Here is a 25,931-nt window from a genome sequence, read left to right as displayed (position 1 = left end):
TGCAGTCGTTGATATATCTATGCATAGGCTCTCTGACTGAGCACTGCAACCCTTAGCCTATGGCGGTTTTAATGACAGCAGGATCCTATCCTTCCATATAAATGTAGGTTATTAGCCCAAGAGAGGAATCACATTAGGTTAGATTCCCAGCAAAGAGGATCGCCTTGTCCTTGGCTGCTGGGCAAACATGAATTGGTCAATATATGTGTAAAGTATCTTTTTTCCCTATTTTCTAGAGCAGTAACGCAATCTCAATTTCATATATTTCATATTTGCATACTATAGCGCTACAGAGTGCAACTTTTTTTGCTAGTTACATATGGAGGTGGCTGCTTTTAGTATGTACCTATTCACACCTGTTCTTTGTTTGGAAGGGACGGTCACTGTTTGATATTTTTATTCAAGTGAATAGTACCACACCCAGTTGGCTAAAATACCAGATTAACATACAGGAAATAAGGGGCCATATCTCAGGAACAGAGAGGAGCAGGAACAAAAGAAAAACATCGATTTGATAAAACATCATCATTTACACCAAGTTAAAAGGAATATACATATTTATGGCATCAGGTCCTCTTTAATGCCACATTCAAGCATGGAAACCCCATGGATTTTGCTTTGGCTTCAGTTGCTCTTTTAAGGTTTTTATATTTAGTGAATAGAGCTGAGACCTAATGATCACTGTAAAACATTTTATTTTATATAAACAATTTTATTTTTATACAAAAAATATATAAGCGAGTATAAACAATTAAAATCTAGAAAGCTTTCAATGCGATTTTTGAAGTAGATAGACGTTTCGATCGGGAAGCCTCAGTTTTTGCAAAATCTAGGGAAATTGAGTTGGTTTTTGTGCCAGAGGCGAAATGTAAAGATGACACCCAAGGCATTCCACATGCCAGTGTTTCACGGTCATGTATGGATTGGAATTTCCATACTGGGTGTGGGCCTCATGACCCCAAAATCAACAACCTTACAAACTGTATACCTATGAAGCTGTTGCGTTCAGGTCGAGAGGACTGCAGTTGTTCTGGGAACTGGAATAGACTTTAAGACTATAGCTAAACGCCGACTTTGGCCACCGCACAGGCTGTGGGGTCAAAGAGCGCTCTGTGCCGCTGCTACCTGGCAGCACATTGCAGGTAATTGGGGTTACAATACAACTCCCAAGGTAGTGCAACAAGTACGTCACAAAAAAACAACCCTGGTTCTTACTTGCGAGTTGTGGGTTGTAATATGACTATACACCTGCATTAAGCTGCAATGTAGCAGGAGAGTGATCTGTGGCCACGTGACCTGTGTCATGGCCACAGTCACTATGTAGCTCCATGTAGCCTAATGATTTCCTTATATAGTCCCAGCCCCACAGCATGGATGTGACCTCAACCACTGCCTGCTTTTAGTAGACCCATCCCATGCTCCGTATGTGCACCGTTACAGTATGGTTTCTACATTGTAGCAGGCAATGACTGTACTTCTCAATGACACTTTACCAAATGTGTCAGACTCCACACACTTATATACCTAAGATACAATGCAGATATTACGGAGGTGCGTCGAGATTTTATTCTCCAAGTAAGGGTGGAATGGTTGAATAATGATGATTTTCATGCGTAAAAGGGTAAGGGTAGAAAAGTGGCAAGTTTAAAGGTGTAAGGGTATAAAAGTGGCAGAGGTAAAGGTGTAAAGGTATAAAAGTGGCAGAGGTAAAAGTGTAAGGGTAGAAAAGTGACACAGGTAAAATTGTAAGGGTAGAAAAGTTGCAGACGTAAAAGGGTAAGAGTAGAATAGCTGTAGAATGAATAGTTGCAGAGGTAACAGGGTAAGGGTAAACTAGTTGTGGAATGAATAGTTGCAGGGGTAAAAGGGTAAGGGTAGAATAGTTGTAGAATGAATAGTTGCCGGGGTATAGGGGTAAGGTTACAAAAGTTGCAAAGTTTTAGAATGTCACCAGCAACAGTAATATTTTGGTACGTGAACACCTGCAAATACATATCATGTAGGCATAAAAATATAGTTCTCTGGATAGAATTTTTACGGTTTCTTCATTAACATAATTAACACATCCCAAGGATAAATTACATAAAGAGATTAAATCACATTGTATAAAATAACAACAACAAAAATGTATAAGCACAATATAGAAATCTGGTATATGTTTGGCAAACAGCATTACTTCTCTAACCTGCGGCTGTTGGAAAACTACAACTCCCAGCATACTTTGACAACCTGCGACTGCCGGGGCATGATGGGAGCTGTCGTTTTGCAGCAGCTGGAGAGTAACAGGTTGGAGATCACTGCTTTAAAGGCACAAAGAAAAGAGTAGAATTTGGAAGAATGTACAGCTGCTTCTCTTAAAGAGATCCAGTTATAGTCATAGTAGTAGGAGTACAACCGCTGTCCTGTGATGACACCCCAGCTTTAGATAAGAGGGCAGCAGAGCTAAAAAATTCTCGTCCAGGTCCTTTTTTTTCCCAGTGCGAAGTGATAAAAAAAAGTTCACAATTTCAGCCGTTATTATTGTCATATGCCGGCCACAATCTAGTCCTCGTCTCCCCCATACATGTCCGCCAATTTACTAAAGCGTGGACCCCAGTTGCTCAGACCGCTGTAATCCTGGTCCATGTCTGAATTGGAGGAGTTCAAGGAGCTGAGAGAAGCGGCCTCGGATCCGCTACCTTCATAGTCAAACACAAGGAGGGAGTCGTACGGAGGGGCGGTGGGGTCATTGTCAGCAGCATTCAGATTCTGGTAAAGGAAAAAAATGCGTTTTATTAGATTTATTAGTCCTAATCGTTATCATTTGCACCATTATATTGCAATAATGCTAATATACAGTATGTGGTCCCGATGTATACATTTTTTTGTGCCTTTTTTTTCTTTTGCTCCACTTATTTTCAATCTTTTTAATTTTTTTTTTTGTGTGTGTGGTTTTCCTTTTTTTTTTTAATCAGGTAATTTTTTATTAAACATTTTCAAAAACTGAAAAAACAGGTAATCACATACAGGATAGTTCTCAAATAGTGTATTACATAAACACAATAGAACCCCACAAAAATCCCACCCATCTTACCCCCCGCCCTCACCCGACAAAAGACTCTCTTCTCTCGCGATGCATTTGGTCTCTCACAGCCACAGTTTTCCGGTTATATCCTCCCCAACGCTCTCATCCATGTTAATCTAGGAGGCGCCAACCTGGGTGTGTCCAACCAAGGCGCCCACATAGCCTACCATTTCTTAATTGTTCTTCTCTTTTGGTACACATATTTCTCCATATCTATATTATTATTAACTGCATCTTTAACTTCCGTGATTGTGGGTACAGAAGATCCCTTCCAGTGAGCCGCCACTCTCTTACGAGCCTGATATAATATTCGTGAGACTGCCAGCTGGTGTCCCTCCGAGAGTGGCAAATTCTCCACCCGTCCCAGGAGAGCCATTTTGGGGTCTAGTACCATTTGACATTGATAGACAGTATTAAGTAAATCAGTCACATCTCCCCAAAACCTACGTAACTGGGGACAGTTCTAGGTCATGTGTATCAGATCTGCATTGGGCATGCCACACTTCCAACAATCAGCCTCTCTAGCATAGCCCATTTTCAACAGCCATACAGGAGTTCGATAAACTCGATGAAGCAAATAAAGATGTGACACACTCTGCGCCTCGCTAACCGAAACTTTCGTGACTTCTTGCAGTGCATCTTCCCATTCATCATCTGTTAAATCACCTACATCTACTTGCCACTTATTCTTCAATGCCTCCAAGCTTGCCAATTGTGTGTGGTTTTCAATATCCAGCTATGTGCGGCTAATTTATCAATTGCGACATTTGAAAATGTCACAAAATTTTCACTCAGTTGTACTCAAGTACCACAGCGTAGTACAAAATCTGTGTAATAATTTTTTTTGTTATGTGCAGTTGACAACTACCATGCAACATTTTAAAAAGTCATGAAACTTTTTGCTCTCTAAAAGGTCACAAAAAAGGTCAAATAAAAAAGAGCATTTTTTGATTTTGCGCAAAATTAATCAACCCTGTGTGGAATTTGGAGGAATTTGATGCAAAAAATGTCAATGTTGAATTGGGACCAATGAAAATGTGTTTATATTTTTCATGGTTTTCAAGAAGTCAGCTTGCGGTCAGTGAATGTGAGCGCGCATGAAACAGATGCAGTGCAACAGAGATCTCTCTTGGAACGAGTCGTGGCTCATTTTTCACCCCTGGCACGCGAAGATCGGACATATTTGTGGGAATTTATAGAGGTCCGGATGCTTCTTTTTTGGCACAAAAAAAAAACACTGAAAATTTTGCCTAATACCAGTTTTGTGCAAAAATGTCAGCCTTTTTCCAATGTTTATGAATTGACTCCTACTTTTCTTAACAATTGATGGGGCCCAGCTAGATAGACAGGGCCAAACTGGCCTAAAATATTTACTGCAATTTGCATCTGAAATAATCCCTCATAGTGCAGCACGAGTCTAAAAACGAAACGCCCTTTAGGTTTGATCAGAGTAACTTGGGCCTATCAGCGGAGCTGATTCTGAGGCCCATCACTTGATTAAAAATTAATTTACGTGATGGACACATTTCACGGTCCAGAGTGATTGTAGGTCTCCTGAACCTAACTTAGAAACCTTATATATGCCTATAAAGTCAGGAGACCCACGATATTGTGGTCCGTATATGACGTGAAATAGGGCCGCCTGGAGATTGACATATACAGGAGCCTTATGGTCATATTGCCAACAGATCTCTGGACACATGGTATGATCGTCAGAAGAGGACAATAGGGTTGGCCCCATACAGTAAATACTCTGACCAAACCAATAGGATGGTCAGAAAACTTGATACAGGTCCTCAAGTTTGAATTTTTGATTAAATAAAAGGGGGCTGTCTGAGTCTACTAGAATCATGACCACCTCTTGGAACCTCTTCAACTAAAACCTCTCTCCTACCTCATCAATGAAGTTTCCAATTTCATCAGGATTGGCCGGACGTGGCCGGTACTGAGGAGCCGGCATCAGCGTCGGTGCAACGTCATTACGAATGATTTCTGGACGGGCATCGAGACCACGGTGAAGTTGACCCAGATCGAAATCCTTCAAGAAAAGTAGAATGTTAAAAAGCCGCCCGGTAATAAGCGGACATTTGTGAGAGCGGATCCTCGTGGTACGGTACCTGGTCTTCCTCTCCTCCGCCCTCTTCATCGTAATGATACACGTTATCGCGAGTCTCATCTTCTGGAGGTAATAAGGGCTCCTTCACGACCTTCTTCTTTCTCACAAACAGCAGGAGAAGTAACAGCAAGACTAGAAATGCAAAAACCAAAAAACATTATTATCCATGCAGTTTTTTTTCACTGTTTTTATATGAAGTGACCTCAGCAGAAAAAAGTGATCAAATGTAAATTTTCATTTTCCATGACTCTCTTCATTACTATCACATATTATACCAGTAGGTGTCTGTTTATATTTTCCTCTGTTTTTTTTTTCGGAGAAACTTTAACCCCTCTCTGCATCCACCTACCGTATTTTTCTCCCCTTTTTCATTTGACTGATTATCCTATATACTGTAATACCACATGTATTTCAGTATACAATATAAATGACAGTCTCCAGCCTGTGGATGGAGTACCAACATGGTAGCAACAGGAGCCTACAACTCATAATTACGTTATGGGGGAAAGGAGGTAATGAGCGCTTAAAATGATGCACCACTTGGATTCTGTGCTTTAAATGTTGCCATCAGAAATTGACAGTGGCATATATGTGGTTAAACAGCAGCGATTGGAGCTGGCTCCGGTTGCTGCTATTAGAGGCAGGTACCTGCTGTATGTAGGTAGCTAGCTATATGGTATGGCATAATGAGTGGCATGAAGTGCTTGGCAGGTGCATGGATAACCTCATAGCAGTAAATGCCTAAAGTCTAATGTAGCCTGTTTGAAATACTATACGATAAATTCCTAACTTTTGCCATTTTCATGCCAAATTTTGTGACAAGTGTGCAGAGCTTGGATGGCACTGGGCGTAGCCTAGCGCGCCCGACAAATTCATCATAGTGGCATAAATTATAACAAATTTACACAAGCCCCTGCCTGGCTTACATTTCTGGCCGCGGCGCACATTGATTAAAGAGGCGCACGCCATGTGATGCGTCTTACTCCAGCTCTCCCTTGAATACACTAATCTTAATGAATTGGAGCCACTGTCAGTGCCCTCAGCCAAAATGTCATTGTGCCATATAGACGGAGAGAAGGACTTACTCAAAAGTGCCAAGATGCCCCCGAGTATGCCAAGAATCACAGGGATCCCCAGCCCTCCAGCCAGCGCCTTTGCCCCAGAACATGTTGTGCCATGATCACAGTCGCACACGTCTATCTTTAGTGTAGTTGTGTTTTTAACCCCTCCGGCATCAAGGATGGTGACCGTTATGGTGTATTGATCTTCTTCCAGTTCCTTCTTAGGTTTTATCTCAAACTCTGCAATTAAAAAAAAAAAAAAACATCAAAAAGTTTGCATTGCTGGAATCATTTTGGATTCGCCCTATTAGGGGTTATCCTCTTTAAGAACATTGACTAGTAAATTCCAATCTTGTACTTACGGTCATTCACCACCGTGGTGGTCCAGTTTTCCCGGGCCTCGCGGTTGATTTCTGCCATATAAGGGGATGTAAATGGTGGTTCATCTCTGTCAATGATGTTGATAAGCAGAGGATCAGCATTCTTCAGGCACCATGTAATCCTATCCTCTTCCAAAAAGGGACCATTATCATTAACATCAAGGAGAACAAGCTGGAGGGTCCCTGTTCCGGTAGCCACTGGAGAACCTGTATAGAAGAGCAAAGTGTCAGGTACAGCAATACGTCTGATAATAATTTTATTTCTATAGCGCCGACATATTCCGCAGCACTTTACATTTCAGAGGGGACTTGTACAGACAATAGACATTACAGCATACCAATAGACACATAGATCATAACAGATACCAAGAGGAATGAGGGCCCTGCTCGCAAGCTTACAGTCTGAGGGGAAAAAAAAAAAAATTAGACACGAAAGGTGGTTGGTAACAGTTGCCTTCATTGTTCAGACCAGCCATAATGTTAAGTGTGTAACAGTACAGACACAGAGGGCTAATGGATGCATAAAGCATGTGGGAACATGATGCGGGGAACCTGGTTATGGTAAAACTTTTGACTGTGCCACACGGGATAGTTAGGTTAATGTGTTGAGGCGATAGGCCAGTCTGAATAAATGCGTTTACGGCACGCTTAAAATTGTAGGGATTGGGGACTAATCGTATTGACCTGGGAAGTGCATTCCAAAGAATTGGCGCAGCACGTGTAAAGTCTTGGAGACGGGAGTGGGAGGTTCTGTTAATTGAGGATGCTAGCCTCAGGTCATCCTCAACGGAGGGCACGGGTAGGGTGGTATACTGAAACAAGGGAGGAGATGTAGGGTGGTGCTGAGCCATGGAGTGCTTTGTGAGTGAGGGTAATAAGTTTGTACTGGATTCTGAAGTGGATGGGTAGCCAGTGTAATGACTGGCACAAGGTAGAGGCATCGGTGTAACGATTGGCAAGGAATATGATCCTGGCCGCAGCATTCAAGACAGATTGGAGGGGGGAGAGTTTTTTAAGAGGGAGACCGATTATTACAGAGTTAATATAGTCCAGACGAGAATGAATAAGAGAAACAGTAAGAATTTTTGCAGAGTCGAAAGTAAGAAAAGGTCAAATTCTAGAAATGTTTTTGAGATGCAGATAATGATGTGATGTGGAACGTCACACAATGATGTTGCATCAGTTTTCCGGCAAGACTGGCTCCATTCACTCAGAGCAAGTAGATGTCTTGTTGCAGAATGTTCCATTATACAACTAAGGCCGAATTCAGACGGTCAAAGTACGAGTCACGATGCCCGAACCAGCTGTGAATCTCCCAACCTGGAGTTCGGGTCAGGAGACCCGCAGCGGCCAGTCCATCCATCCGTCCTCATCTGTGATACACGGACATATGAATTCGGTCGGCCCAAGTCAATGCGGCTCAGGCAACACGGCTGTACAAGATGAGATCGCATCATTGCATCTTCTGCTTGTAACAGAATGTGTTCTGGTCTACGGGCATGTGATTGCTGCTGACTATTTCCACCAACATTGCCAAGGTCCGGCCTTTTTTATTTACAACGGCAATGTATTCAGCATCTCCATATCAAGCTTCAGGTATAAATTGATAGTTACCATTGTCCACAGCCAAGATGATGGCTTTGTATGTGTTGTTCTTGACAAAAATCGACTCTCGATCCAACTGGCCATTTCCAGTGATAATGCCATTCTCTGGGTTCACTGACAGCCATCCAGCGGGGTCAAGACCAATATAATATCTGCAGGGGACATAAACCATGATCATGAAGGACGTTGTGGCCTATCTGGCAAAAACAATGCTGCATCCTATAAATAATGATAACATTTATTATCTAGAACCAAAGTGGTGAAAGGTTACAAGTAGTGTCTTTACAAGGAGGCCTCCCAGCCTGGTTTATGTGGCCCCTTGGGCGACTGACGCTCTGTGGGTTCCTCTTCACTTCCATTTTTCCTCCTCATCTACAACTTTTTTTATTTTTCCGGTTGATAGAGTTGTATCAGAACTTGTTTATTTCTCTATGAGCTGCAGTTTTTTCATTACCATTTCTAATCTCTTTTTAATGAAATTACAATAAAACAGCAATTTTCTATTTTTGTTTATTTACATTTTTTTGCATGGGATAAATATCCTATTTTATTAGTTCGGAGACTTATACATGAACTTTTTAGATTTATTTTAATTTCTTTTTTTAAATAATTACTTTTTTTTATTAAATGTTCTAGAGGACTTGAACAATACACTGCAATACTATAATGTTGCAGTGTACTATTAGAGTTACTAATAATCAACTAAACAGTCACAGGTTGGTATACAAACAACATGGCTGCCATCACAATCCCATTGGAATTGTTGATGGACAGTGGGACACATCCCCCTTTTTCCAACCTCTTAAATGCCGCTGTCACAATTGACAGTGGCGTTTAAGGTTTAAACAGTTGCAATCGGAGCAGCTCTGATCGCACCAGGTATTGTAGGCCCGAGTTCCAGCTGTAAAATACAGCCAGCATCTGCGCTGTATGGAGCGGCTCGGCACTTGAGCCTGCTCCACACATGCAGTGTGCACAACCACCATGCTTGTCCTGCAGAAAATGAGCCAAGTGGGCTCTGCAGACACAGTGATTCCCAGCACTTACTCAGATCCACCAGATGCATGTGGTTTTCTTTAAGAAGAGTAATGCTATATTCCCCTCCAGGGGGCGCTGCAGGAATACTGAATACTTACGGCCAGATTCTCCACAGATTACTGCTGATCGCTGAGGGTGCCACTAGAGCCCCCTTTTAGATTTGGAGTAGTAATGATAAAATGGGCTATCTATGAAATAACATGTAACCAACGTACGTGATCTTTTGATTCTGAACCTTGTCCGGATCTACAGCGGTATATGATGCCACCTCCTGGCCGCTGGGTAAATCCTCCGAGACCGAAACTCTTTTTTCTATTGGATCAAACACTGGGGCCTCGTTGACATCAGTAACGATCACAGTCACAGTAGCCGTGGAGGTCGGGAGTGACACCGAAAAGTTTGCCTTGTTTGTAGCCGTCACGAGCAGAATATACTCCTTCTTTGCCTCAAAGTCCAACCCCTGCAAAGAAAAAGAATCAGGAGAAAGTTACATGCGCTTTCCTGAAATACTCTGTGCTGCAAGGGACATTACCAATTGCTAGAATTTTACCTTTACGGTTGTTAGGAGGCCCATGTTGTCTGAAGTGGTGCTTATTCCAAACACATTGGCTTCATTGCCTTTGATGATCTTGTACACGGCACGCCACGCGTCTGTGTTGGGAGTGTCCTCGTCTGTGACTGTCAGCCGAGTAACTTCAAAGCCAACGCTATTTTCGGGCACCTCCGCTCTGTACTGGAAATGAAAAAAAAAGTGAACATCCTGCCCCGGAAAAAAAAAATTACTTCTCATTAAAATGAAAGGCTGTCTCTCTACTTACTGTCAAGGGATCAAAAATTGGAGGGTTGTCATTGGTGTCCGTCACGCGGATCACAGCTTTACCATGCGTTTCGAAGCCGGCGCCTTCTTGATCCGTTGCTGTGATGACTAGGTTGTATTGTGGATATTTCTGTAAATAGACAAAGTATTTTAAAGATATATATTCAGTAGATTGGAACACGTGTGGGTTTGTGCTTTTTATCGTCACACCGACTCAACTTAGTCTAATGGGCTTCATACACAAAAGATAGCTACAGAACGAACCATGGCTCGGCTGGCAACAATCTCCCCCAACTCTTCCATATATTCGCTCTGCTTCTGTGTTCTTATTGAGAAAGTCGCTGCCAAAAACTCTGGCGGCGGCTTATCTCACTGAAAACAAAAGGATCGGCAGTCCGAAATCAAACTTGACGGATCCATATTTTCCCCCGATATTATGTGTCAGGGGCGAGTCTGGAGGCCCCTTAGACCATTTCATATATTGGACTATCCCTTTAAGGCTCCCATACACGTTCCCATCAAAATCATCGGTCCTGTCTCACAGTCTGTGTATGGGTGCCTTTACCCTGTATTACAATCTCTCATGTGCATATTGTCTTTGAATATCTTTACCAGTAATACCTGCTGTCACACTGCCCCCTATTGGCGACAATGAAGAGAAAGGCACATATACACGCTTCCTTGTTCTAGATCGGATTTTCTACCAATGACTGTCTTAATTTACTAAAAAAATCTTTATTTTTATTTCGTAGAATTTGACTCGTACCTCGTGATCGAGACCAGTTTGCAAAACACTGATCACACCAGACACGGGATCGATTGCAAACATTTTAGAGGAGGGAAGCTCTGGCTCCTGACTGGTGATACTGTAGGCGACAATCCCATTGTTCACGTTAATCGCATCGTCTTTGTCTAATGCTTCCACCGTCATCACAGATGTACCTTAAAAAACAAAGGGGTATAGTAGTGAATTTACTAGGATTCATCCAGCGTTCGACTGTAATCTGATGGATAACCCGATAGAAAGTGTCCAGTTTATATGCAGCGCCTCCGCAGGGGAAATGAAATATTACACCATGTGATGGAATGGAGCTGCAAGTAAATTGAACTCTTGGAGAACACAGCTGATCCAGGAGGGTCACTTACTCCAGTTATCAGCTTAGTGCCAACAAATCTTTTTCTTGTTGCGACCCCTTCATACACATGTACGCTTCGCTCAGTTGAGCGTGCATGTATTTTTGGTAAGGATAAAGGAGTAAGCTGCCAAACTCCTGATGGCTGCTTACCTACACTACGAACAAATAATCGAGCTTGCTGAAGTTTTACATGCTCATCCCTTCTTGAGATAGATGACTAGTGCCAACTTTACTCTTATGTGCATCGGTGCCATGAAAAGTAGATATTGGCCAAAGTGGTCAACCCTTTTAAGGGGTTAATGGCTCGGACTTTGGGGCTGTTGACCTTTCTGCAATGCTAAAATGACCGATTAATCATTCCACCCCTGGCAATGTATTGTCACGGTGGTACAATAGTTGCCAAGCCTTAAGACCCCCTATATACATTATATAGCCGTCAGTAGAACAATTCTTTGGCCTGCAGATATCTACCCCGACCTCCGTGGCTAACCCTTCCTGTCATTTTCTATGAGACTGCCACTACTAGACATCTCTGGTGTCGGTTAATCTCACAGAGAACGAAAGGATCGGCTGTAGGAAATCCAACATAATCTGTCTGGGAAGAGTCGGGATGTCCCCATATGCACTAGTCTGTTGGACAATCCCACCAATATCAATTAGCTTCCACCTACTTTGTGCATGGAGACTTTTTCCTCTTAGGATCATAGGCTATTAAGTAATTGATGTTATCTTTTACCTGGCATGGAACCTTCAGCCACTTCGCCTTCAAAGACCGACTGTGTGAAGTACGGGCGGTTATCGTTCTGATCCGTGACTGTGATAAGAATTTCTATCGGAGTTTCCAAGCTTACGCCACTTGCGGATACGGCATAAACAAAGATCTGGAAATGCAGATACCCATCAGAGAACACGGGCCATGAACACATCACAGATCTGCAAGTTGTGTCTTGATGGTGAAACTTACAGTGTAGCTCGGTATCTCTTCTCTGTCCAATGGCTTGGTGACGTTTAACCAACCAGTAGACTTCTCCATGACGAAGAGTCCCACAGGTTGGGAATCAGCCCCGCGGCCAGTGATGCTGTAGTATACCTTTATCTCGTCGGCTCTGCTGGATTTAATCTACACAAGGCAAAGAAGATTTCTTCTAAGTAAAGGAAGGAGCTTTACTTACTTACAGGGGCCCCAGCCGCAATAACTAATGGCAGTAATAGCTATGTTCATGTCATTCTGTTTGCATACTACCCACCTGGATAACTCTTTTGGGAAATGGCCCCCTCTCATTTTCAGGTGTGTATACCGGAGGGACGACCCAGTCTCTCTTCTGTCTTCTATGGCTGAATTCAGCATTTTTATGGTGGTGGTGTCCAGGTTCAGACTGAGAAGGTGAAAAGTAAGAATATTATTTATCTAAAGTCTTTTCTACCCTAGCACACACAATTTTTTACACCCATGTTAGCAGCGACTTAGCGTGGGTTGCCAGCTTTCATAACAAGGCAAGTATTTTGCGCTCTCTCACCCGCGAGTCACTGGGGTTTCCAGAGTCCCTTCAATTAGTCCAATATTGAACCCCTTATCCCTCAAGTTCATGTATTGTAATATGAGGAAAATACTGATTTTATTATAATTTTATAGTTTGGCGCTTTGACCTCCTACTTTTTGTTCGGAAATTCAAAAAATAAAAAGTTCTACATTATTTTTTTCCTTACATTTTTTTCTGTAATCATGTCATTACTTTAGCCCTAAGTCAAACCCTAAGCCTATCCTATAGCCTTGGTCCTAAGCCTAACTCAAACTGAATCCTTAGCCTTAAGAATAATCTTAACCCAATCCTTAGCCCTAAGAATAACCCTAATCCAATCCTTAGACCTAAGAATAACCCTAACCCAATCCTTAGCCCTAAGAATAATCTTAACCCAATCCTTAGCCCTAAGAATAATCTTAACCCAATCCTTAGCCCTAAGAATAACCCTAAACCAATCCTTAGACCTACGAATAACCCTAACCCAATCCTTAGCCCTAAGAATAATCTTAACCCAATCCTTAGCCCTAAGAATAATCTTAACCCAATCCTTAGCCCTAAGAATAATCTTAACCCAATCCTTAGACCTAAGAATAACCCTAACCCAATCCTTAGCCCTAACAAAAATCTTAACCCAATCCTTAGCCCTAAGATTAATCTTAACCCAATCCTTAGCCCTAAGAATAACCCTAACCCAATCCTTAGACCTAAGAATAAACCTAACCCAATCCTTAGACCTAAGAATAACCCTAACCCAATCCTTAGACCTAAGAATAAACCTAACCCAATCCTTAGACCTAAGAATAACCCTAACCCAATCCTTAGCCCTAAGAAAAATCTTAACCCAATCCTTAGCCCTAAGAAAAATCTTAACCCAATCCTTAGCCCTAAGAATAACCTTAACCCAATCCTTAGCCCTAAGTCTAAGCTTAGCCCTAAGTCTAACTCCAAAACAATTCTTAACTCTATTAATGTAAAAATATAAAAGCAGATTTAGGAATGACATTATTGAGTCATGTGCAGTGCACGTGGTTCAATACCGTCTACAATCTTTACGTCCTAATTTTTGCTCATCTCCGTCACTGATTATGCAGAGCGCCGCAGTGGAGAAGACTCTCTCATCAGCTGCTATGCTCTGCCTAGGCAGCGACCAAGAAGCTCCTTGCCGTGTTGGAGATGGGAGTGGGCGCCATTACCTCTTGGGCCCCTACATCAATGACTTGTCTGCCCCTGCTGCATGCCTCCATGTGCCGATCACTTTATAGTGCAGGCAACTTGGGGAAGGAGCGGGAGGCAAAATTTTGTAAGCTCATAACCCACACAACGCCGCTCCATGTGAGTGGACTTCATATTACGAATAGCAAAAAAACAGATCTAATAATGAAACCTAGTGTGAATGCAGCCTATGGATCATTCCCAGACGTTATCCACGCACCTGTCTATGGTGAACATGCTCCTTCTTCAGGATTACAGTGGTGGACGACACTTCAGTCTTCTCATTATAAGCAACAACCTGGAACTTTCTTTGTGTTCGAAGCTTTACGTGATTCTTCACTGTGACTGTACCGTCCGCTTGGACTTGGAAATTGGGGTCTCCGGAGACATAGCGTATCGCAATCTGAGCCTCACACTTCTCTAAGTCCACTGGAAGAAATACAGAGAAAAGATTTAATCAGAGCGATTTCCTCCAGGGTCACTGGGATAAAACACTGCCTGTCAGTTTATCCACATCACAATACTACTTTCCAACCTGGGCGCCTTCTCCTAATAGATGCCATATAGTAGTGCAAAGTTATCACTGACCATTCTGCCCCAAGAGGGAGCTTTGTTGGAGAAGTCTCCACCCAAACATATATTGTAAAATTCCCTATAGAGGACGTAAAGTGAACCTGATCCCTTTCCGGACATGTGTGCTTTAGTAAATACTTATATTCCTGATAAAATAAAGTTTCCAGAGCAACAATTCTGCATTTCTTTATTCCTCTATTATTCCTCCTGGAAATGTTTACATACATTGATAACTATTACTAGTCCGCTTGTCAAAACTTCACGTTTTGGACATTGTAGGAGCACACACAATTGACAAAGAGAATGGCGACACCAAGTTGTCAGTTTGTTCATATACTTCCAGGAGGAATAACAAGGGAATGGATATAATCGTTGAATAGTATTTCCAGGATTGGCGAGTGACACTTATCCTGAATTGCTTACAGTCCTGCACACGGGGGAAGTCATTACAATTGGCATTGTCATCTATGCGTCAAGAATCAGGATGTAATTTTGAAGGTTTTGAAAATCAGGCATCTCCGGATACTCAAAGATCTAATTATTTCATGTGGTCCACCTACAATAGATGGATAATTCTTCAAAATCAGGGGATTATATGGGGTGGGAGCACTCAACACTTACTGCTAATCCTATTCATTGACATTTAATGGGTCACTGTGCACCCATAGAAAGTATTATTAATGAGTATCTTAGGGTGATTATGAATGTCTCCCTGGTATGGGACAAATATGGTCTATAAGAAGTTTCCGTTTTTAAAGTGATAGAGATCAAACCCAAATTATAAAATTCTGATTGCTTACATCCACCACCAGAGGGCGCACTGGAGCATATCGCATAATAATTGGATATTCCCATTATATAATGTTATAGAATTGGTGGTCACCAAAGGAGACAACGTGATGGACCACCAAGTAATCCTAAAAATAGGCCATTAATTAAAAAAAAAAGTCTGAATAACCACTTTAAAGGGACTTTGTACTACTGATGGTCCACCCATAGGACAGGTCATCAATCTGTCATCAGTGGGATTCTGAATAGGGGGACTCTCACTTTTCTGCAGCGCATCCGTATGTGGTACTGTAGCTCAGCTGAACCCAATTTTGTAACAAAATGTCACCCAGCATAGCAAATGGGGGGCAACAGAAATTGAGGTTTTGCAGTCTGTAAGTCGGCGACAGTGCCATTAGCTTTTTCACAATCCTGCTTCTCCCATCAATTCAAGAGAGGATGTTTCATAACGCAGAGCCCAGACAAGGAAGGAAAGAATTGCACGCTTTTAATAGATTTTTGCAGAAATACAGCAAATGGAAGTGTGCGGTCATTATGGGTGATGACATACTCAGCCACTAAGATTGGTACAGAGACCATGCCGCACCATTACCATTGCCGCGCACGCTCCTACCCTCTCACTGAAGATGGCCCCATCAGTACAGCTTCTCTATTCCTATCGTCATATGAGAACACTGAGTGCCTTTACTATTCAGTGTTATCATGGGGAAATTGGATGTTGCTAAATCACCATCCACATTGATCCCATTATTTATATAGATACAAATCACATACCATAGAAGAAAAGCAGGACAAAGGCACAGCTGTCTGACCTCGGGTTAATGAAGCTGCACACACATCAGGGAATACGGGTGCCACTTCCAAGGAAAATAGTCTGTATATCCATAGAGAAAAAAGTGGATTGGCACAATCCGTCCCGTGCAAAAAATTATTGGCATCAAGTTACCAACAGCAGGCAGGACCTGTTGAAGCGCAATGTAATCGCGAAACGATCGTCGTCTGTACTTGCTCCATGGTTTTATCTGCCTGCTGTTGGTAACTTGATGCCACAATAAAGGATATTTTTTGTACGTGACGGATTGTGCCAGTCCACTTTCTTCTCTATGGATTTATATAGATACCACTATTCAAGTATTTGACGAGTTATCCGACAGGTTCCTGGCAAAAGGTGACTCCCCATAGAGTTGATGGACTCTCTACCGGCAAGTCTTCTCTTTTGCCAAGATCTCACCAGACTATCTCAGGGAGACAGAAACCTGGCATCGTGGGAAAGTGTAACTTTTAGAAGTTGACAAGGATATTAGTAATAATGTATATCTAGCTACACAAAAAGGCTAAGAAGCGGAATATTGCAAGCATATAACTTATCAGCATTGTCCGCAGCCTAATGGACCTTTACTACAACTGCTCCTCCAAATTCCTCGGTGCTTTTTAAAAGTTTTTTTTTTTTTTTTTAATAGTTAGGACAACACACTTGGTGTCAATGACAAGACGATCCCTACGTACCTGCATCGGCATCTTGTAAGCTGATGCCCCAATCAAAGTTCTCCCTTGTAACCTGACACGTCTCGGGCACAATGCACAACTTGTCTTGGCTTTGTAAGACCAGCAGTGAATAGCATCCGGCGGCGTTTGCAAAAATCACAAGATAAATAAGATACAGGCAGGGAAAGTTCCTGGACGCTCACAGATAATTCCTTATAGCCTGTGATTGAGGGGTAACAAAATACCTAAGGTGTATTGTATGAAAACAAGCTGAGTAACAAAGATCTGATCTCCCTGGTAGGCGGCGGCAGCGTAGGCGCTCTATAGCGCACCTGTCACTTGTTTGTAGCTCTATTCATAAGGAGGGGATTGTATGGCTGGATGTAAAAGGGGAGAGGGATACACAACCACTTTGACTGCATGACATCAAAGCATGAAACCCAAAAACTAGGACCAGTTGGAGAAAATATTGGTTCGAATACAGATCATAAACTATCACACGTGAATTAGATAGAGGTCTATAATGGAAAAGTCGAACGCGACTTGTGACCAGAAAAGTGAGCGCTTTGCTTTTCAACAGCCGTGGACTCCACAAATTGTGAGAACCAAATGAGCAGAAGTCAATCATACGTACTGCTGCTCCATTCATTCTTATGGGAGTGCCGAAGACCGGCTGAATGAAGCGCTTGGCAATCTCCAGCGCTCCCATTACGAGTGAATGGAGCAGGAATGTGCATGCTCGTTCACCGCTCTGGTTCTCAAAATCACTTGGGTGCCCCCAAGGATGAATTTCAGACTTGGGAATATTTTTTTAATGATCGCCCTGTCCCATATAGTTTGTATCAGCCGCTATGAAGGGTTCCTTTTTAATGAGCGCTAATCGACTTGTCAATTATTCCAGCCATTTAATTGATTGCCGAGATGGCATGTATCAGTGATTTATGTGTTATAATATTGGGAGACGGAGCCTCATACGCTCCATGTAGTGTGATTTATCAGTCTCAGGGTAACTGCGACTATCCAGAGGTCAAGAAGGCACCAATTTGTTCTCAAGATGCAAAGGTCGCCGTGCAATCAGTGATGATACAATGGGAGCATTGTCTAGCCGCACGCTATGGTGGTCCTGGATATAAAATTCCTTCTCGTCAAGTGATTGTAGCGGGTCAGACTACTGAAAATAGCAGCTATCAACTATTTAGGGGAAGCTGCACATCACCTCTTGTACAGGGGCGAACACTGACTGTGAAGGGCCCCTGTGCAGGACATGTGTCTGGGCCCCCCTAAATCAAGCTGTGAGGTTTATTGCCAGGACAGACACCACTCAAAAAAAAAAAATAATAATTGTATATTAAATCTTATACGAGGGCGACATAGTTTTTAAAAACATATGTATAGTGTTTAGGGATAAAACAGATATCATAAAAAATGGGAAATTTGTAAAAGAAAAACTTGGTTTGTGTCAGTTTATTCTGAGACTTCCAAGTTTATTTTTCTGTTGATGGAGCTGTGTAAGGGCTCGTTTTTTCCATGGCGAGATTACGTCTTTATTGATACTATTATTGGTTGAACAAGATGGTTTGATCTCTTAATTGCATTTTCTTTCGGATCTGTTGTGGCGTCGGGTTCCTGTCGCTGCACTGCTGGAATCAAGAGCCTTGCCTTCGGCGGTCTCCCATTCCTCTCCGGCCGCAGAGGAGGCTGCTCAGCAGACTCGTCGATCCCAGCGCTCTGCTCAGACTAGCTCTGTAGGTAGGGTTGCTGCTGCCACCTCTGGTCCAGCTATAGCAACGCATGCTGGTCAGCAGCGAGCTACTCCAGGGACTAAGTCCTCCTTTCGGTCTACTGAGCATGCCCATGGGACGATCTCTCATTGGAGATCGGAGGTCACATGCTCAGGTCCTTCTCCAGCTCGGACTGGACCATCAGGAAGGTCCCGGAAGGACGCTGCTATAAAAGGTTTGCATGGCCGCTCGGCCATGCGCTAGTATGGACAGTAATTGGTAGTGATGTGTGTGATGATGGATGCTTGTGAACCGCTGAATGACTCATTATGAAACCCCTTCCCTTTGATACGCATGTTGGTAGGGTTTAGAGTCCTCAGTCAGAACCAAGCGGTGGCACTCCATAGCGCCGCAGTGCTTCCAGTCTCACGTTATGCCAGAGAGTGTCATCTACACAAAAAACCTCTGTACCACATACGCCGCAGTGTCCGTCTCAACGATGACGTGTGCAGTTACTGCACTTTCCAGCGCTAAGCTTAGGCTGGCTAGTGGCATGCACCAGGGCGGCGCTGTGGTAACAACTGTCGGCTGCACCCTGTGACTGCTACAAGGTACAGCGTTTCTCTAGGGTTAATCCCTGGCGCCTCTGTGAGGTAACAGGCTTCGGTGTCTCTTTCTGCGGCTCTGTGCTGTAACAGAGTTCGCTCTTGTGCACACCGGGTCAGCGGTTACTCCGCCGGTGTTCAGCTAGTGTCCGCCATTACCGAGCAGCAGTTTGCCATCTCTGCACGGTAGACTCCGAGTTGCGATCACACTTTATTATATTTTAGATTTAGTGCGATCCGCAACCCTAACATGTTGTGACCCCAAAAATTTGGGAGTCTTGTTTTTAAATCTCTTTACAGCGTTTCAGGCAACATTTTTTTTCTTCTTTTAACAAATCAGTATTACCAAATTATTATATATATATATATATATATATATATATATATATATATATATATATATATATTAATGGAGGAAAAGAAGGTTATTTTAATTTTTATGTTTTTAAATTTTAGAAAACTTTTTTTCTTTTACTTTATTTTGTTAGTGGCTTAATGAACTTCAATTTGCACTATTCACTGCAATACTATGACTGACAAAACAAAAGATAACAAAATGAGCAAATATGATGCAGTAAATAATTGCAATAGTGCATGAAAATAAGATAGGGTATTTAGTTCAAATAATTTTGATTAAAAAAACAAAACAAAAGCCATCCCACCACGTCAAGGTGACCTTATGACGTTATTCAGGAGAGTCCTAACCTCTAGTATTAAAACCTTACTATATGTTCAATGATGTAAATGTGAATAAAGGCTGAGCAGGACCGAGACCCCAACTAATGGACACCCAACCTTGGAAAGCTTTTAAAATGTAATGTCCAGCTCAAAGAAGAAGGAGGGCAGTGTGAACATGCTCCTACACGTTGCATGCATACCATCTTATATTCCAGTTCACCTCGTTGGGCTTTTGCACCCAATGCAAATAAGGGTATGGATTCCCGTTTCATCAACACTGAGCGGACGGAGGCCCCATCCAGCGTCTTTTGTAGAGCGGCCCTCTCCCCATCTGTCTGTAAATGACTCGGGCGGGTCCTTCCGATCCTCTTAGTGTTGATGGTGCCGCTGGATCTATGATAGACAAGATGTCTCAGCAGCTGATCGAGACCCTTCTCCTTCGGGGCCCCTGTTAAGCTGCACCGGTGGTATGTCCACCCCTGCTCTTGTACCTTATGGCAACTGTGGAATTCCTGGGCGTTGAAAATCTGCAAGACCAAAGAGTTTCTGCTTCAGCTGCAGCCGTTCTCCACTATAAAAGCCTAATATTAGAAATGCCCAACATAACAATGACTTTCGAAATGTCCCTGTCGTGAGAGATGTAAACCCCTTAAATCAACACTTATTCTGTTGTCGGTGTCCTCGCCCATTGGAAAAAGAATGTATTACTGGTAAAATAGCGCCGTATATACACAACGCCTGCAAGACAATTAAGAAGCCTGAAGGGTCCTCGCGTGACGACATGCCTGTATGAGCAGCGCAAATGCAAGTTTACTTAGCGAAAAGCACAAATATTCAGGGTAGTCGCTCTGCTCCTGAAGCAAGGAAGGAATTTATGTGTCACCCTACAGCTACGGGATTTTGCCCTTGTCATTTTTGGAATTGTGCATGGGGCTGTTTCATAGAATCGTAGAGTTGGAAGGGACCTCCTGGGCCATCTGGTCCAACCCCCTGCTCAAAGAAGGATTCGCTAAATCATCCCAGTCAGATGTCTGTCCAGCCTCTGTTTGAAGACTTCCATTGAAGGAGAACTCGCCACTTCTCGTGGCAGCCTGTCCAACTCACTGATCACTCTAACTGTCAAAAAGTTTTTTCTAATATCTAATCTGTGTCTCTACCCATTCAGTTTCATCCCATTGCTTCTAGTCTTTCCTTGTGCAAATGAGAATAAAGTTGATCCTTCTACAATGTGACAGCCCTTTAGATATTTGTAGACAGCTATTAAGTCTCCTCTCAGTCTTCTCTTTTGCAAACTAAACATTCCCAAATCCTGCAACCTTTCCTCATAAGACAGGGTTTGCAGACCGGTCATCATTCTGGTCGCTCTTTTCTGAACTTGCTCCAGTTTGTTGATGTCTTTTTTAAAATGTGGTTCCCAAAACTGGACACAATATTCCAGATGAGGTCTGACCAAAGAGGAGTAGAGGGAAATAATGACTTCACATGATCTAGACTGTATGCTTCTGTTAATACATCCTAGAATTGCATTTGCCTTTTTTGCTGCTGCATCACACTGTTGACTCATATTCAGTCTGTGATCTATTAGTATACCCAAGTCTTTTTCACATGTGCTGTCACTTAGCCCTATTCCTCCCATTCTATATATGCTTTTTTCATTTTTATTGCCCATATGTAGTACTTTGCATTTCTCCCTGTTAAAAACTATTCTGTTAGTTGCTGCCCACTTCTCCAGTTTATTTAAATCTTTTTGAATCCTCTCTCTCTCTTCTCTAGTATTAGCTATCCCTCCTAGCTTTGTGTCATCAGCAAATTTAATCAGTTTACCCTCAATTCCTTCATCTAAATCGTTGATAAAGATGTTGAACAATACAGGGCCCAGGACAGAGCCCTGTGGTACCCCACTTGAGACATTCTTCCAACTGGATGTGCAGCCATTTACGACCACTCTTTGGGTCCGATCACTAAGCCAATTATGAATCCACCTAACAGTTGCCTTGTCCATTCCATACTTAGTTATTTTTTCAATAAGGATTGTATGAGAGACTTTGTCAAATGCTTTGCTGAAGTCAAGATATACTATATCTACAGCATTTCCTTGATCCACCCAATCAGTGATTCCATCATAGAAGGAAATTAAGTTAGTCTGACATGACTTATTAGTTACAAACCCATGCTGACTCTGTTTAATCACTTCATTCTTATCCAGGTATTGACATACATGTTGTTTAATAATTTGTTCAAAGATCTTTCCTTGTATAGAAGTCTGCATTGTGTTAGGAAATACTGACATAGTACAGGGGTCTCTGAACCCTCATCTATTTACCAGATAGGTATAAAAGTACATGTCTGGTTTGTTCAGAAACAGCGCCACACCTGCTCACAGGTTGTGTCTGGTATTGCATTTCAGCTCCTGTGAAGTGAATGAGGATGAGTTGCATTACAACACAACCTGTGGTCAGGCATGTCACTGTTTTTGAAAGAAAGTCACCATATTTTTTTCTTCTGGACAACCATATTAATGCTTCTGGAAGGGTGACATTTCTTGCATAGCTTTAAATTGATGACCTATGAAGGCTTCTTATGACATTTTACCGACAGGACATTTCCTTATTATATGTGTAAATCAATAAAATAACAGTATCTTATTGCTCATTGCGTCTGGGTTGGAAGTGTAGACGTTGCGTAGGATTGTATGGTTTCAGGAATCAGCAATCACTCTTCCCGGAGTAGATGGCTACCGCCATGAACAGGACTGACCACCTCCTCCCACGTAAGCCAAGCAGTACAAACAGGCAGAAGCCAGCACTTACTGATAATGAAGGCAGGCGCACCCAAAGATGATGCACCCGTATCAATATTCAGAATGCTCAGCTCTAATTACAGGCTTATCTAATGGCAATCTAATGCAGCAATTGCGAATAATTAAGAAAATATGTAAAAAAAAAATCAAAACTGATACCAATTGCTAATGATAGAGGAGCTGCAATGTTCTGCATGAAGGCTCCATATGCGTAGGCTTATGTACACGTTACCAAGCTTTGATCAACCCATTCACTGATTATTGTCTCCTCTAAAAACCAGATGTAGAGATCCCAAGGGGACTGTTAAACAATAGTATCATACAGTGCCTACTTAACCCTGACACACGCTGCCCAATGATTGTGGAGGCCTTTAAACAGACGGCATAGGCACAGCCTTCTGCATGGCAATTTTATCTTGTCCAGCTGTTTTTTTTTATCTATATTACATAAGTCCTATAGAGTGCCTATTTGATAGTGCCATACAGTGTTCACTATCGTGCCCTTTAGTACTAATACAGTATAATAGTGTCATATAGTGACTAAATAACAGAGCCTAAAAGTCCCACATAATAGTCCCATAAGGTACCCAGATAATGTCAGTGTCTTCAGAACAGGGCCATATTGTGCTATTAATGCTGCTTTTCAGTACTTACATTATAGTATCTAAATAACAGTGCCTTACAGTCCAACATAATTGTGCCATAAAGTTTTCACATCAGTGCAACAATATTCCATTGTCAACATAAAAACATGCAGAACAGTCCCATACAGCACCCATATAATAGTTTTACAGTCTTCACATCAGCGCCATACAGTCCTATATAATAGTGTCACTTAGTACAGATAATACTGCCACACAATCCCACATAAGTCTTACTGTACCCATACAATGGTGTCATACAACACCCAGACCATAGTGTCACGCAGTGTCTACAGACCATTACCATTTAGTATACCATACAGTACCCACATCATAGAGCCATACAGTCTTTACATCTCGCTGCCATGCAGTACTCACATCATAGTGCAATACAGTACCCACATCATAGAGCTATACAGTCTTCACATCACATTGCCACACGTTACCCACATGATGGTGCCATACAATCTTTACATAGCAGTGCTATACATTCGCCACATAATAGTGCCATATGTTCATTACATCTCAGTGCCCCCTAGCCTCGCATAATAGTACCATACAATATCCTGATGATAGTGCAATACAATGTCTACAGAATTGTGCCATACATTCCCAAACAATAATAGTAGTACTCACAATAGTGCATCCAGTGCCACATAAGTGTCACATATTATCTAAATACAGTTGTGGCCAAAAGTAATGACACCCCTGCAATTCTGTCAGATAATACTCGGTTTCTTCCTGAAAATTATTGCAAACACAAATTCTTTGGTATTATTATCTTCATTTAATTTGTCTTAAATGAAAAAACACAAAAAGAATTGTCCTAAAGCCAAATTGGATATATTTCCACACCAAACATAAAAAAGAGGGTGGACAAAAGTATTGGCACTGTTCGAAAAATCATGTGATGCTTCTCTAATTTGTGTAATTAACAGCACCTGTAACTTACCTGTGGCACCTAACAGGTGTTGGCAATAACTAAATCACACTTGCAGCCAGTTGACATGGATTAAAGTTGACTCAACCTCTGTCCTGTGTCCTTGTGTGTACCACATTGAGCATGGAGAAAAGAAAGAAGACCAAAGAACTGTCTGAGGACTTGAGAAACCAAATTGTGAGGAAGCATGAGCAATCTCAAGGCTACAAGTCCATCTCCAAAGACCTGAATGTTCCTGTGTCTACCGTGCGCAGTGTCATCAAGAAGTTTAAAGCCCATGGCACTGTGGCTAACCTCCCTAGATGTGGATGGAAAAGAAAAATTGACAAGAGATTTCAACACAAGATTGTGCGGATGTTGGATAAAGAACCTCGACTAACATCCAAACAAGTTCAAGCTGCCCTGCAGTCCGAGGGTACAACAGTGTCAACCCGTACTATCCGTCGGCGTCTGAATGAAAAGGGACTGTATGATAGGAGACCCAGGAAGACCCCACTTCTTACCCCGAGACATAAAAAAGCCAGGCTGGAGTTTGCCAAAACTTACCTGAAAAAGCCTAAAACGTTTTGGAAGAATGTTCTCTGGTCAGATGAGACAAAAGTAGAGTTTTTTGGGCAAATGCATCAACATAGAGTTTACAGGAGAAAAAAAAGAGGCATTCAAAGAAAAGAACACTGTCCCTACAGTCAAACATGGCGGAGGTTCCCTGATGTTTTGGGGTTGCTTTGCTGCCTCTGGCACTGGACTGCTTGACCGTGTGCATGGCATTATGAAGTCTGAAGACTACCAACAAATTTTGCAGCATAATTTAGGGCCCAGTGTGAGAAAGCTGGGTCTCCCTCAGAGGTCATGGGTCTTCCAGCAGGACAATGACCAAAAACACACTTCAAAAAGCACTAGAAAATGGTTTGAGAGAAAGCACTGGAGACTTCTAAGGTGGCCAGCAATGAGTCCAGACCTGAATCCCATAGAACACCTCTGGAGAGATCTAAAAATGGCAGTTTGGAGAAGGCACCCTTCAAATATCAGGGACCTGGAGCAGTTTGCCAAAGAAGAATGGTCTAAAATTCCAGCAGAGCATTGTAAGAAACTCATTGATAGTTACCGGAAGCGGTTGGTCGCAGTTATTTTGGCTAAAGGTTGTGCAACCAAGTATTAGGCTGAGGGTGCCAATACTTTTGTCTGGCCCATTTTTGGAGTTTTGTGTGAAATGATCAATGTTTTGCTTTTTGCTTCATTCTCTTTTGTGTTTTTTCATTTAAGACAAATTAAATGAAGATAATAATACCAAAGAATTTGTGTTTGCAATCATTTTCAGGAAGAAACTAAGTATTATCTGACAGAATTGCAGGGGTGTCAATACTTTTGGCCTCAACTGTAAGTGCCTTCTAGTCTTACATAATTGTGCCATAAAGTCTTCACATCACAGCGCCATAGAGTCCTATGTCAGTGTCATACAGTATTACAATAATGTCCCAGTCAATATAAAAACATGGTGCCGAATCCCATACAGTCCTATATAATGGTGTCAGATAGTACTGCTACACAATCCCACATAATAGTGTCATACAGTTCCCATACAATTATGCCTTACAATACCCAAATAATATTGCCATACTGTGTACAGAACAGCGCCACACAGTGCCAACATAATAGTGTCAGGCAGTGCTCACATAATACCGCCATACAGTGCTCACAATAGTGATTTTCATTGCCCACATTATGATGTCAGTTGTATAGTGTGTAA

General features: G+C 42.2%; 1 protein-coding gene across 1 annotated transcript in view; it reads right to left on the bottom strand.

Moving 5' to 3' along the window:
• Positions 1-677: 677 nt before the first annotated feature.
• Positions 678-25,931, bottom strand: part of LOC141097080 (cadherin-1-like) — a 40,410-nt gene continuing 15,156 nt past the window's right edge. Inside the window, exons 3-16 of the mRNA XM_073584052.1 lie at positions 14,173-14,381; positions 12,465-12,593; positions 12,182-12,337; positions 11,954-12,098; positions 10,848-11,023; positions 10,083-10,211; positions 9,815-9,997; positions 9,480-9,724; positions 8,236-8,378; positions 6,604-6,828; positions 6,266-6,481; positions 5,182-5,312; positions 4,959-5,102; positions 678-2,748 (exon numbers count right to left, since the gene is read on the bottom strand). Of these exons, the coding sequence (XP_073440153.1) occupies positions 2,542-2,748; positions 4,959-5,102; positions 5,182-5,312; positions 6,266-6,481; positions 6,604-6,828; positions 8,236-8,378; positions 9,480-9,724; positions 9,815-9,997; positions 10,083-10,211; positions 10,848-11,023; positions 11,954-12,098; positions 12,182-12,337; positions 12,465-12,593; positions 14,173-14,381 (2,438 nt within the window). The 3' untranslated portion in view covers positions 678-2,541. The remainder of the gene's footprint in view (positions 2,749-4,958; positions 5,103-5,181; positions 5,313-6,265; positions 6,482-6,603; positions 6,829-8,235; positions 8,379-9,479; positions 9,725-9,814; positions 9,998-10,082; positions 10,212-10,847; positions 11,024-11,953; positions 12,099-12,181; positions 12,338-12,464; positions 12,594-14,172; positions 14,382-25,931) is intronic.

Source organism: Dendrobates tinctorius, unplaced genomic scaffold (assembly GCF_039654945.1).
Source record: "Dendrobates tinctorius isolate UK_male_01 unplaced genomic scaffold, ASM3965494v1 ptg000009l, whole genome shotgun sequence".
Taxonomy (NCBI): Eukaryota; Metazoa; Chordata; class Amphibia; order Anura; family Dendrobatidae; genus Dendrobates; species Dendrobates tinctorius.
This window is presented reverse-complemented; position numbering and strand designations above follow the sequence as displayed.